General features: G+C 39.4%; 2 protein-coding genes and 1 long non-coding RNA gene across 8 annotated transcripts in view; 2 read left to right on the forward strand and 1 right to left on the reverse strand.

The window, feature by feature from the left end:
* On the forward strand, nt 1-6,785 carry angptl6 (angiopoietin-like 6). Its single transcript, XM_078797046.1, has 8 exons — nt 1-179; nt 249-405; nt 1,054-1,491; nt 1,555-1,692; nt 2,951-3,149; nt 4,532-4,725; nt 6,105-6,375; nt 6,447-6,785. Exons 3-8 carry the CDS (start codon nt 1,054-1,056, stop codon nt 6,629-6,631), a joined length of 1,425 nt encoding a protein of 474 aa, XP_078653172.1. The 5' UTR covers nt 1-179; nt 249-405; the 3' UTR covers nt 6,632-6,785.
* The window catches only part of LOC144901843 (uncharacterized), an 18,300-nt gene continuing 6,264 nt past the window's right edge, over nt 1,102-13,137 (reverse strand). Inside the window, exons 2-3 of the long non-coding RNA XR_013629936.1 lie at nt 4,591-4,709; nt 1,102-1,353 (exon numbers count right to left, since the gene is read on the reverse strand). This is a non-coding gene — a long non-coding RNA (uncharacterized LOC144901843). The remainder of the gene's footprint in view (nt 1,354-4,590; nt 4,710-13,137) is intronic.
* trip10a (thyroid hormone receptor interactor 10a) overlaps nt 7,895-13,137 on the forward strand; it is a 21,085-nt gene continuing 15,842 nt past the window's right edge. For 2 of the 6 annotated variants that reach the window (XM_078797043.1, XM_078797045.1), the window contains exons 1-2: nt 7,895-8,243; nt 11,951-12,066. In XM_078797043.1, coding sequence (XP_078653169.1) covers nt 8,220-8,243; nt 11,951-12,066 — 140 coding nt within the window. In that variant the 5' untranslated portion in view covers nt 7,895-8,219. The remainder of the gene's footprint in view (nt 8,244-11,950; nt 12,067-13,137) is intronic. The other 4 variants (XM_058050277.2, XM_058050278.2, XM_078797044.1 and 1 more) reach the window with 3 other exon arrangements.

Raw genomic sequence — 13,137 nt, forward strand, 5'->3', positions numbered from 1 at the left:
TATAATGTTCTTTGGTGTCATATTGATGCTTATGGGAGGAGACATCCCAGGATTCCTCCAGCGAGCATGCAACTGGGAGGTGGTGTCATGAGGAAGCTTTGTAATTAGTTCTCTCCCTCACTCGAGATCTTGTAGAGACCACCACCACCATCTCAGGACAGAAGAAACACTGACAAAATGTAGGTGTCATAATCCTTCCTTAAATTCTCACATTTTTCTGAAATCATCTTCTTGGAATTTACACACAGAGCGTGTAATGGAACTGGAGGAGATCTGATTGGTTTCAGTCATCCATTTTGTGGCTTTCTGAGGACGCTTCTCAGTTCTATACACAGCTTTGCATCCTGGGAGAGGACAGTTGTACTTCTGGATCATAAGTAGGAACAACGCCAAAACGGAACAAGAGTAAGCTATTTAATTCATGCTGGTAAAATAACAATAATGTTGAATGTATGGCAGAAAGTCTACTAATTCTGGTCTATGATAAATATTTAAATATTAATATTAAAAAAAAGTAAGTTTTCAAGTTTTATTTGACTGCATTGTTTAAAATAGCCTAATATTGAATATGATATATACCTAATATACTCAATTCAATAGCCCGCACAATTAGAACTTAAAATTTATTATTTATACATTAAAAATACTACACTACTCATTTTTAAAAGTTCATTATTTATTCCCAAATCAGTGTTTAAATTGCCTTTGCCGCCTAACTGCTTGCTTTGGCAAAGGAGGTGCCAATAGGAGTTTACGACGTTGACTGTGCTTAGTGGGATAAAGTGGGACAACACATAGGATTGTGTTGACATTTGTTCCTTTTATGTAGATTGGTCTGCAGCAAATTGTGTTTGTTGTCACGTTGCTAGAAACATTTGTTCAGCACTCAAGGTGTGCTTTTTTTTTCTGAATTCCAAACTGGAATTGTCCCTGATTAGTGTAAAACCGCAGAAGAAATAATTTAATAATAAAAAATTGAAAATAATAGTGTAAAATACACAAAAATAGAAATATTCTAATCCTGTTTTGCTATCTTTTGCTGCCCTGCCGAAGATGGACAACAAGCCAGCTGTAATTCTTCTTTTGACTTTAATGGTGGGATCCCAAAGTGAGACCCCAGAGAAACATCCCCCAAGCACCGCAGATATCAAAGCGAGTCGTTGCTCCTACACTTTCATCGTTCCCCAACAAAAACTATCTGGAGCTTTATGCTTGGACACGCAAGCCGCCTCCGCCGCCCACCAGTCGGAGATGGCTGCACTGCGAGTGGAGCTGAAACGCCAGCAGGGGCAACTGGAGAACCTGCAGGCCCTGCTGGAGCAAGAGGGCAACTTCGCCATGGAGATAAGAGCCCTGCGGAAAGAGAGCAGCAGCATGAATTCTCGCATCGCTCAGCTCTATAGCCAGCTGCTGCTGGAGGTCATACACAAGAAAGACCACGTTTTGGAGCAGCGGAGGGTGGAGAACCTTCTGCTGAATGCGACAACGCATGTAAGTAAGTCGTTGCTGTAAAAAGTCCAGTTGAGAAAAGCTTGCTAATATCTGTTGCATCAGGCGCTGCAGGTCTCCAGTAACTTCAGGGAGCTGGAGAAGAAGTATGGAGCTCTCACATCCTTGATGACCTCTCAGAGCCAATTAATTGCCCACCTGGAGAAGCAATGCCGATGTACAGACTCCAGCCAGGCTGACCAGGTGAGAAGGTGGTCTAGACAGGCCATCATATCAGCTACATAATCTAATGAGATCCAATAAAATAGTTCTGTGCCTTTACAGTGATGCTGCCACCTGGTGGTGCTTTATTGGTACTGTTGGATTACAGCAGTAAACGACATGTTTACATTAATTCATTCATTTTCTACTGCTTATCCACAAGAGGGTCACGGTGGTGCTGGAGCCTATCCCAGCTGTCTGTGTACACCCTGGACTGGTCACCAGCCAATCACAGGGCACATATAGACAAACAACCATTCACACTCACATTCATACCTATGGACAATTTGGAGTCGCCAATTAACCTAGCATGTTTTTGGAATGTAGGAGCAAACCGGAGTACCCGGAGAAAACCCACGCATGCACGACGCACAAGAAAAAACTCATAATATTACGAGAATAAAGTCATATATGTATCAGTAAAAACATTGCCAGAGACCGCTATGTAAAGGGGGGACTTACGTATGTGACCTTTGACCTTGGGCATGTGGAGAGGGTGGAGTAGGAAGTGAGAAGAGCTACACATGCTAATCTGTTTGTGCTCAACTGTTCTGTTTTGCTGCCACGTTATAAATAAAAGCAATAGGAAGGTTTGCTTCCTTCCTGACATGTTTGACACGTAATATTATGAGAATAAAGTCATAATATTACCGCTTTTTTTCCTGTAACATATTCTTAGTTATTCTCCAAAACGTAAGACTTTTTCTCGTAAATTTACGACATTTTTGTCATAAATTCACAACTTTTTTTCTTCTAAATTGATGACTATTATCGTAAATTTTCATCTTTTTTGGGGGGTAAATTTACAACTTTATTCTCTAAATCTAATTTTAAAAAATCTGGCCCTAATACTGTAATCTTAGTTATTCTCCTTAACATAAGACTTTTTTCTCAGAAATTTACAGTGTTTTTTTTTGTTAATTTATGATTTTTTTTCCCCGTAAATTTACGCCGTTTTTCTTGTTAATTTATGACTTTTTTGTCATAAATTTACGGCGTTTATCTTGTTAATTTATGACTTTTTTCTCGTAAATTTACGACTTTATTGTCATAAATTCACAACTTCATTTCTTCTAAATTGATGACTATTATCGTAAATTTCCATCTTTTTTGGGGGGGGGGTAAATTTACAACTTTATTCTCTAAATCAAATTTTTTTTAAAAATCTGGCCCTAATACTGTACTAATACTACAAATACTACTTCCCCATGAGGACCTGAGAATGTTGTTTTTCCTGTAGGTGGTAGCGACCGACCCACCAAAAAGCCCCTCCGGTGTGCATCTTAATGACAGCTCTGAAATCAGTAATGATCTTCAAAGGGACCAAAGTGCTTCTCTGCAGCAGGACAATCCTATGGGAGCGCATTTGATTCCCGTCACACCAGCCAGTCCCCCTACAGAGCATCCTGTCATTAGTTTCCCTGTCACCAAGACACCAGGTATGTCAATCTCATGCATTTGGGGGCTTTGAGTCATCCAGGAAAGGAAATATAGTCTCCCAGTTTGTGTTCCTTCTCACATTTTAAGTTTGAGGTCGGTGGGTGCTGATGTTGAACCTAAAGAGGGTCTGCAGGCATTACAAGCATTGCTTGTTGTGTTGCTGTAACAATAACCTGAAATGTAAACAAAATATCTTGAACAAATTATTTCACTCAACAAGATGCTTGTTTGTCATCTGCATTTTTTTTTACCTTAACCTTAATCTTCAAACAGCTAAAATAATGCATAAGGCTAAAAATAACCAATTACCTAAAAATGTCATCCAATACTTCTCTACAAGAGAGGAGAAATATGATCTCAGAGAAGAACTACATTTGAAACACTTATATGCTAGGACTACGTTAAAAAGCCATAGCATTTCAGTATGTGGAATCAAACTATGGAATGGATTGAGTAAGACCCTCAAACAATGCACAACGATGAGCCAATTCAAGAAACAATACAAGCAGTTGATGTTTGCTAAATACAAGGATGAAGAGTCTTGAACCAGTCATGATGTGCTATAAATTAAATTAAATTAAATTAAATTAAATTAAATTAAATTAAATTAAATTAAATTAAATTAAATTAAATTAAATTAAATTATTTTCAAAATGCAGGAAGTGAACAAATGTAACAGTTACTGATTGTAAAAGTACCAGATGGAGGGGTAGGATTTAATAAGCTTTGCTTCTTCCTACTCCTTTTGGACATGTGGAACTGTGTACTGATTATGGGATGCATTCAATTGTAATCTGATGCATGTTCAAATGAAATAAAACCATTACCTGGAGCACACGTCATGTGCTGGAAGACACAGCCATCCTAACAGGTGTTGATGCTGTTGTTGTTGACGGAACTAGCATAAGTATGTGTATCAATGTAATATATCAATATCAATCGGCCTGTATTTTTGTTTGTCATCAGCTATTTTAATGGGCGCAGCATCCTTTGCAGTGTTTTGTATGTGGCCCTTGATGTAAAAAAGGTTGTTTTGATTCATTTGTCTATATCCTGTCACGTATTGAAGTCTAGCAGATGCCGATGGAGTCAGTGACCTCCTTGTGGGGGAGTCTTATCTCTCTGGGAATGCCCAAACAATGTCAAACAGCAACACGCATGCCTTATCAGAATGTTTGCAATTACCAAGCAGAAGATTCAGAGTGAGGCCACCTCCACAAAACATGCTGGCCTCGAATTCACCGTAACATTGTTGGAATGGGAGACGGTCCTGTATGTGTACACATTCCTTAATTCTCCAAACGAGGACATATATATACGCTCTGCTTGTACTCCTCGACAATGAAACAAAGGTCAACCCCCCCCTCTTCTTGAAACTCAGGGCCTTGGCGAGACTGCCAACACGTTCTGGAATCCGGCGAGACGACCAGCGGCATCTACCTGCTTCGCCTGCAGAGTGCCAACCGACTCCTGCAGGCCTGGTGTGAACAGAACCAGGCTCAGGGAGGCTGGACGGTCATCCAGAGGAGGCAGGATGGATCTGTCAACTTCTTCAGGACCTGGGAGCAGTATAAGGTAAATTAAATAATATAAGGTAAACAAAATCATTTCCTCATGGCTGGTGTGTTGATAAATCACATCTTCAAAAGTAGCTCAGTTACAAAATTGAAGCAAATATAAGACAAATAAGCTACAATAATAAAGGGTTGCCTTAAAATTAACATAACACCTCCAAGCCACTGTCTGACTGACTCGCTGGAGAGATGTTTGGCGCCACCTGCTGGTTTGCATGTATAAGTACGTCTAAAAGTATTATTAGACGTCATCTATTCATCATATAATTATTATATGATGAATAGATAATAGATAAACATCATATACAATAGATAAACATTATAGTATAATGTTTGTCTAAGTTTTAACAATGTTTCTGTCAATTTTTACACCTTTATTACCAAATAAGCTATCTAAAAACCCTATAAACATTGCCAATACACATTCTTTATCTGTTTTATTTCCCCAGTAAAAAAATGGTAACATGCAGAGTGGTTAGCATAGGCCACACAGACCTGGGTTCGATTCTCCGCTTGGGCATCTCTGTGTGGAGTTTGCATGTTCTGCCATGTTATAAATAAAAGCATAAATTGATGACTATTATCGTAAATTTCTATTTTTTGGGCTGCACGGCGGTCGACCTCACAGCTAGGAGACCCGAGTTCAATCCCACCCAGTTTGCATGTTCTCCCCGTGCATGCGTGGGTTTACTCCGGGTACTCCGGTTTCCTCCCACATTCCAAAAACATGCTAGGTTAATTAGCGACTCCAAATTGTCCATAGGTATGAATGTGAGTGTGAATGGTTGTTTGTCTATATGTGCCCTGTGATTGGCTGGCCACCAGTCCAGGGTGTACCCCGCCTCTCCCCTGAAGACAGCTGGGATAGGCTCCAGCACCCCCGCGACCCTCGTGAGGATAAAGTGGTAGAAAATGACTGAATATTTAAGCATTATTAGAGCCCTCTAGACATGAAATAACACCCCTATATTGACTTTTAAACTCTTATTACTCAAATTTGTAAACAAAAGGAAAAACGTTTTAGGGGCTGCATGGTGTATGAGTGGTTATCACACAGGCTTCACATATAGGAGACCCGAGTTCAATTCCATCCTCGGCCATTTCTGTGTGGAGTTTGCATGTTCTCCCCGTGCATGCGTGGGTTTTCTCCGGGTACTCCGGTTTCCTCCCACATTCCAAAAACATGCTAGGTTAATTGGCCACTCCAAATTGTCCATAGGTATGAATGTGAGTGTGAATGGTTGTTTGTCTATATGTGCCCTGTGATTGGCTGTGGCGGTCCATTTAGCAGGTAAAGTTTAAGTTTGATGTCATGTCATGAAATCCTAAAAGGAGCCCAATTGCAGTTTAGTTTACGCCCATCCCGACAATGTATTCCAGCAAGGCTTTGGGAACCTGGATGGGGAGTACTGGCTGGGATTGGAGCACCTCTACTGGCTAACCAAACAAGCTAAATACAAGCTACGTGTGGTCCTGGAGGACTGGCAGGGTCGGCAGGTGTTCGCCGAGTACGACAGCTTCCGTGTGGAAGCGGAGACCGACTGGTACCGGTTGCGTTTGGGACAATATCGTGGCAACGCGGGCGACTCCCTGACATGGCACAACAACAAGGCCTTCACCACGCTGGATCGAGACAAAGACGGTTACTCGGGTACGGATCCCCATTCGATGTCCCACTGGTGTGGATGGGAGGGTTTGTAAGGTTTTTGTTGTGTCCCCCAGGTAACTGTGCCCATTACCAGAAAGGAGGATGGTGGTACCACATGTGCGCCCACTCCAACCTCAACGGCGTGTGGTATCGCGGCGGTCACTATCGTAGCCGCTACCAGGACGGAGTGTACTGGGCGGAGTTCCACGGAGGCTCCTACTCCCTCAGACGGGTTTTCATGATGGTCAAGCCCACTTAGTGTCTTTGCATTGTGAGCTTGTGTGTCCTCTTTAGATGAATGCTGCTTTGGAGATACAACAACAATACTCACCAATGATGTACTGGGATGAGTCTTACTTGTTTTGTTTTTAGTTCCTGTTTTGTTTTAATTTGTACAATTCAATAAAATTATTAAAAAAAGCATGCTGTCTCTTATGGACTGCATTCCACGGTGAGTGACATTAGTGTGGGGGGGTGTTGTAAATGTGTGGTGTGTGTAAAATGTGAGGCCCACTAAGTGGCGCCATGGGACTCCAGATCACAGTAGCCACATTTGCTAACGTTAGCCTTTGAGACTGTACTGCCAGGAATGCTCTCAGGGAGTTTATACAGCGAGGAGACCAGGGTTCAATTCCACCTTTGGCCATCTCTGTGTGGAGTTTGCATGTTCTCCCCGTGCATGCGTGGGTTTTCTCCGGGTACTCCGGTTTCCTCCCACATTCCAAAAACATGCTAGGCTAATTAGCGACCCCAAATTGTCCATAGGTATGAATGTGAGTGTGAATGGTTGTTTGTCTATATGTGCCCTGTGATTGGCTATAAATCTATAGCCAATCCCAGGACGGGACTTCAACTGGATTGCATTTTGAGATGTATTTTTGGTGTTTTTATTAGAATTATGAAGAAAAATGAAAAACTGTAACAAAACAGAAGGGATGATTTAAGACAATGGTGTCCAAAGTGACACAACGCACTAAAAATAAACAAAATCAGGAAAAAGCCACATAATCACCTATAACTATATGTGTAACAATATACAATATATTAATAATAATTGTTATTAATATTAATAATTATTAATAATAATATATTAGCAGAAAAAGTCTTGCGATAATAAATTAATCACACCATTAATCGAAATTAACTATAATTTTGCTTGCCTCCATGTTTTTTCTCGTCCGTTTCTTCCAAACAGGCACTTCATAGAACAATAGCATTCCATAAAACAACAGAGTGAGACCTCTTGTCAGTCATACAGTCACTTTGTGGGGAGTTAAAATTAAAAATACCAAAAATACTTACCTATAACATAAAAAAAAAACTTCTGATATGACAAATGTCTTCTTAAATTGGAGTACTGTACTCATTTTCTGCTCATAAATACTTTCACTCCAAATATTAATCATTTTATTGTGTGTATTAGTACACGGAGTAGGTGTCACGTGATTCTGTACGTGTGTGCGTCAGCACACTGCACGTCTTCGCGCGCCGGGCCAGGACGTGGCTTTCCACACCGTCACGTAAATGTGTGCGCTGGCCCTTTAAGAGTTTAAGGATTTGGGAGTGACGCGGATATGAAACCTAGTTTATCTTTCCTTCCCTTCGCTATGAAAAATATTTGGACAAACTAGACTAACAGCTGTGTGTAGACGTAATTGGCTAATTATGTTACCGGTTTACACGACTTGTTGAAGGAAGCGACGCTTCTACGAAGAAGTATTTGCTTCCCTCCCACCCTCCTCCTCCTTCTCCTCCACCGCCGCCGCCTCGGGATTATACTCGGATAACTTTGGAGAAGTTCTTTGTATTCGGGGCGGTCGATAGGCTTGACGGCCAGCGGGCTGAACATGGACTGGGGCACCGAGCTTTGGGTGAGTCGCTGCGGAAGATAGCATTAAAAGCAAGAAAGTGGTGTACCCTTTTCGAGCTTGTGGTGTTTTTGCTAGCTCTTGTTTAATTATGGTGCGTTCAGGGTCACTCGCACAGTCTACGTGACACGAAGCCCACTTGTAAAACGTTTGTCCACGTTTTGCAACATATCACACACAAAAACAACTTAATTTAATACACATAAATGTATTAAAAAATAGTGCTAGTTTTGAAAAACAAAAAAAACTCAATGCATGGTGCAGGTGAAAGCTGTACCTTAATGCTATGTCAGCAACTCACAGTTGTGACGTCACATCCTTTATGTTGATGCACTGGAAAAAGGTGTGTGTTTGTCAGCACCTTAAAGGTTGCCCCAGGAGGACTTTCATTATAAGACCCATTTGGGAATCATTGTTGACATTTTGCTTCCATAGAGATGCTAGCATTATTTCAAAACAGAAGTCACAGAAGTGGGCCTCATTTATGCACTTATTTATGATTTAATAGCAATCAATAATATTAAATCATGCATTGTTATTGTTGTGCTAATGCTGAGATGTCTGCAGCAACATTTTGATTATATTTTGAATTGTAAAAATATGGACAAATGTCAAAATATCAGCTAAAAACATGCAAAAATTCAATTTTGAGTAACCTTAGATGGTGGCAGTTATGTCACATGACATGTCCTGACTTTATGCACCGTTTACAGCAGGGGTGGGCAAACTACGGCCCGGGGGCCACATGCGGCCCACTAAGCGATTGAATCCGGCCCGCCTGTTGCTTTTTAAGTATTTCAAATTTTAACATACAATCTCGCAACATAACTTGCAAGTCGGACGTCTTATTTAGTAAAAAAAAAACAAAAAAATTACAAATTAAATGAAAATAAATAACAAGAAAAAATATATATATTAACAATATATATATATAAATAAATGTATGATATATTAAATGACTGATGTTTAAAGTGCTCCTGAAAAAGTTTTACAGATAAAATTAGACCAAAAAAATCTAGAAAAATTATAAGTATAAAATAGTGTGTATGTTAAATATATGTTATGGCCCCCCCGGACAATTTTGTTAACTCAATGCGGCCCACCAGTCAAAATATTTGCCCACCCCTGGTTTACAGTGCTTATATTAGCTGAAATATGCTCTCCGTGTTCTGTATATATGTGACATTCCCTGTGAAAAAGCAGAATGTGTTGCATTGCATTGCAGGGATGACGACTGGGACGCCGCAGCCTCATTACAGAGTTTCCTCCCCCTCGGGCCACGTTCCCTTTCCCTTTTTTTCTATTCTGCGTGCAACAGCCAAATTAGTTTTGGCCTACTTTGATTGGGCCACCCGTTTCTAATTTTTTTCTTTTTTTTTTTTGCTGTCCGGTTGATTTTTTTTTTTTTACTTTTTTTTTAGTCGTCATTGTGTGGTTAAAACAAACTAATAACTTTGTTTGCTTCAAGAGTTCTTCCTAGTCTATATGGCATCCATCCACTGTTGGTGGTTAATCCTTTGGCTATTTTTAGAATAGGAGTGTGCAAGATCAACACAGACTATGATAATGTGTGTTAACAGACTTTTATGAGATGTATTGTGTGCTAATGTGATGACAGATGCACGTCATTGTGTCACATAAGAACTCTAATGTGTTGGATGTTGTTGTCAGTCAAACTGTATTTTTTGTTGGACATTTTTTGTTTCATGGACTTTACTAGTCCGGTTACTCTGTACTGTATTGTTCTACAAGATCAAGTGTCCAAACAAAGCACCCTCATATGCTGACTCACTGCATTTTTTTTATTGAGTGCGACTGCTAAATAACTCGCCATGAGGCCGATGAAAGAAAGTGCTAGCACTTTCAGAGAGACGTTCTGTCTATTATTCATTCAGTCATTCATTTTCTACTGTTTATCCTCACAAGGGTCGCGTGGGGGGGTGCTGGAGCCTATCCCAGCTGTCTTCAGGCAAGAAGCGGGGTACACCCTAGACTGGTCGCCAGCCAATCACAGGGCACATATAGACAAACAACCATTCACACTCACATTCATACCTATGGACAAATGAAACCTACACAGCATTGACTTCCTGTTCAATGCAAAATAAGATTTAAAATAAAAGCATGGCAAATTAGCATAGCTAATATCATTCATTCATTCATTCATTCATTCATTTTCAACCGCTTATCCTCACAAGGATCGCGGGGATGCTGGAGCCTATCCCAGCTGTCAAACAACCATTCACACTCACATTCATACGTATGGACAATTTGGAGTAAACCCACCCATGCACGGGGAGAACATGCAAACTCCACACAGAGATGGCAGAGGGTGGAATCGAACTCGGGTCTCCTAGCTATGAGGCCTTTGCGCTAACCACTGGACCGCCATGCAGCCTATGTTCCGTCCATTAGTCTATTATAATATTATAATAATATTAATATTATGATTAATAATAATATTATTAATCTAATATTTATTTAATATTTTAGTTATAGTTTATAATAGTTTATAATTATTTTACATTGTTTTCTGTACTATATGTGCCCTGTGATTGACTGGCGACCAGTCCAGGGTGTACCCCGCCTCTCCCCCGAAGCTGCAGCTGGGATAGGCTCCAGCACCGCCGCGACCCTTGTGAGGATAAGCGGTAGAAAATGGATGAATGAATGTTTTCTATATGACTATAAAAATTGTCTAAAATAATTGTGTTTGGAATTTTTGGATTATTTCTTGTAGTTTTTATACATTTTGGTTTTCAGCGGACATTTTGGAACAAATGAATGACGAAAATCAATATTCCACTTTATGCTGCTTTTTATAATTCCATTTTGACTCTTAACAAGGGGATAAAATTCACAAATTCATAACAAAAAATAATTTTCTTACCAAAGATATATATATATATATATAGGAATTGTCTTTTCTTTGCACCAGAAAGGTCGTTACCTTGTCAACCAAGGAGCATCTCGTTTTTTTTTTTTCCAGTGAGCCTCCCTTAAGTTACTGCATGACTACCCAGCATGTCTTGCGGGTCCTTTGTGAATTAGTTACATGTTTGCTACCTATATATGTAGAATGATAGTCCATAACTTACCTATTACATGTTGTGCTCTTTATTATTATTTTTTAATTTGCACTGTGCTTCTGTTATGTTTGCATATGTTTATTGCCAAGCACCTCTACTCGCCTAGGGAACACATTTACTGCAACACGCACACACATGAGTCGTATTTATTTCTTATTATATGTACTATATTGCGTAATACAAATGTGAAGGCGACTATAGGGGTGTTAACTCATGCTTAAAGGGCTCAAATAATGTAAAATAAAAATGTCAACAGGTGCTTAAACGATATAAATATTCAAATTATATGTAAGGAAACAGTTTTTATGGACAAACTGTGGTTAGTATAGAATAATAATAACAGCAGCACCCTGCACGGGTTCAGATGGGGGCCGAGGCCGTCCCTCCCAATATCAATGCCCAATGCAAAACTATGGAGTGTGTGGGAACTCTATATCTAAAAATATTATTATTATTATTATCACTGGACAGCTCTGATGTTATATTGGGTAGGGTTGAATGTGACTGAGTGTTACGGAGTTACGCTAGCCAACGGAACATTATCTTCACATGATTCACATCCTGCAGCGTCTCTTTTCCTAATTTGTCCCTTGTGCTTTTTTTTTTTTTCCTTAAATTTAGGACCGATGTGATGTCATCGAGAAGCACACGCACTCCGGTCTGGAGCTGGCGGAGAAGTATGTCAAATTTGTGAAGGAGAGGACGGAAATTGAGCAAAGCTATGCCAAGCAGCTGAGGTGGGCCTTGTCCTTCATCTTTATATATATGTGTGTGTGTGTGTGTGTTATGGCGTATTTGTGTGGTCTCATGACCCTATCACTCCATCAGAACACACTGGCCTCATTCTCCAGCTGTAGCCGTTGCTCCCTCCTCATCCTCCAGAGGAAGTGGGAGCAGACAGACACATGACCGACAGGATGTTGTCAGAGTAAAAGGAGGAAGATTTGTCTTTAAAAAAAAAAAATCTGCTTTCACCCAAATTTCTTTATGATGTCATACAGCTTTTACTTTCATTCACAATACCGCCCCGCTAGTACAGTTTGATATACATCGGGTGTACTCATCGGCGCCCCCTATTGGTTTTACTCCAAATGCTTTGGAAGGTGTTGCAAGCATAGATGTTATACAGATTTACTTAAAGGTTTGCAGTTATTAGACCAGGAGTGACCAAAGTGCGGCCCAGTGGCTGTTTGTGGTCGGCGGCTGTACTTTTAATGGACTGCGTCACATTCTAAAAATAGCATTTAACAATGAAAAAAATAATTTTACTAGAATTAATTCAAAATATGTAGAGAAAAAAGTTAAAATCTTAAGAAGAAAAATTCATAATTTCATGAGAATAATGCTTTTATTGATTTTATTTGATTGATTTTTTTAATTGATTTTATTAGGAAAAGTCATGTAATTTGGTATCAAAGTAGAAAAAATCAATAAAAATTATTATTATTATTATTATTATTAATATTACTAGAAAAGTATTTTTTCCATTTTTGCTAAATTAGGTTGCGGAATAATTTGTGAGAATGTATGTGAATAAAGTCATATTATTGGAATAAAGTCATTTTTACAAGAACAAATTTAAAAAAAAAGCAAAAATTAAAAACATTTCAGCCAAAATACTAAGATAAAAAAGTCATATTCTAACGAGAAAATTGTTTACAGTTTTACAAGAATAAACTGGTAATAAGGAAGTAAGGAAGGAAGGAATGAAAGGAAAGAAGTAATGTCATTTTAGTAGCACAGGGAGAAATAACGTGTCATCATTTAAAGTCAGAATATTATGAGAAACAAACAAAACAAAATAAAGT

The sequence above is a fragment of the Doryrhamphus excisus genome, linkage group LG16 (assembly GCF_037039965.1).
Source record: "Doryrhamphus excisus strain RoL-2023G ecotype Guam linkage group LG16, RoL_Dexc_Guam_v1.1, whole genome shotgun sequence".
In the NCBI taxonomy this organism is placed as follows: Eukaryota; Metazoa; Chordata; class Actinopteri; order Syngnathiformes; family Syngnathidae; genus Doryrhamphus; species Doryrhamphus excisus.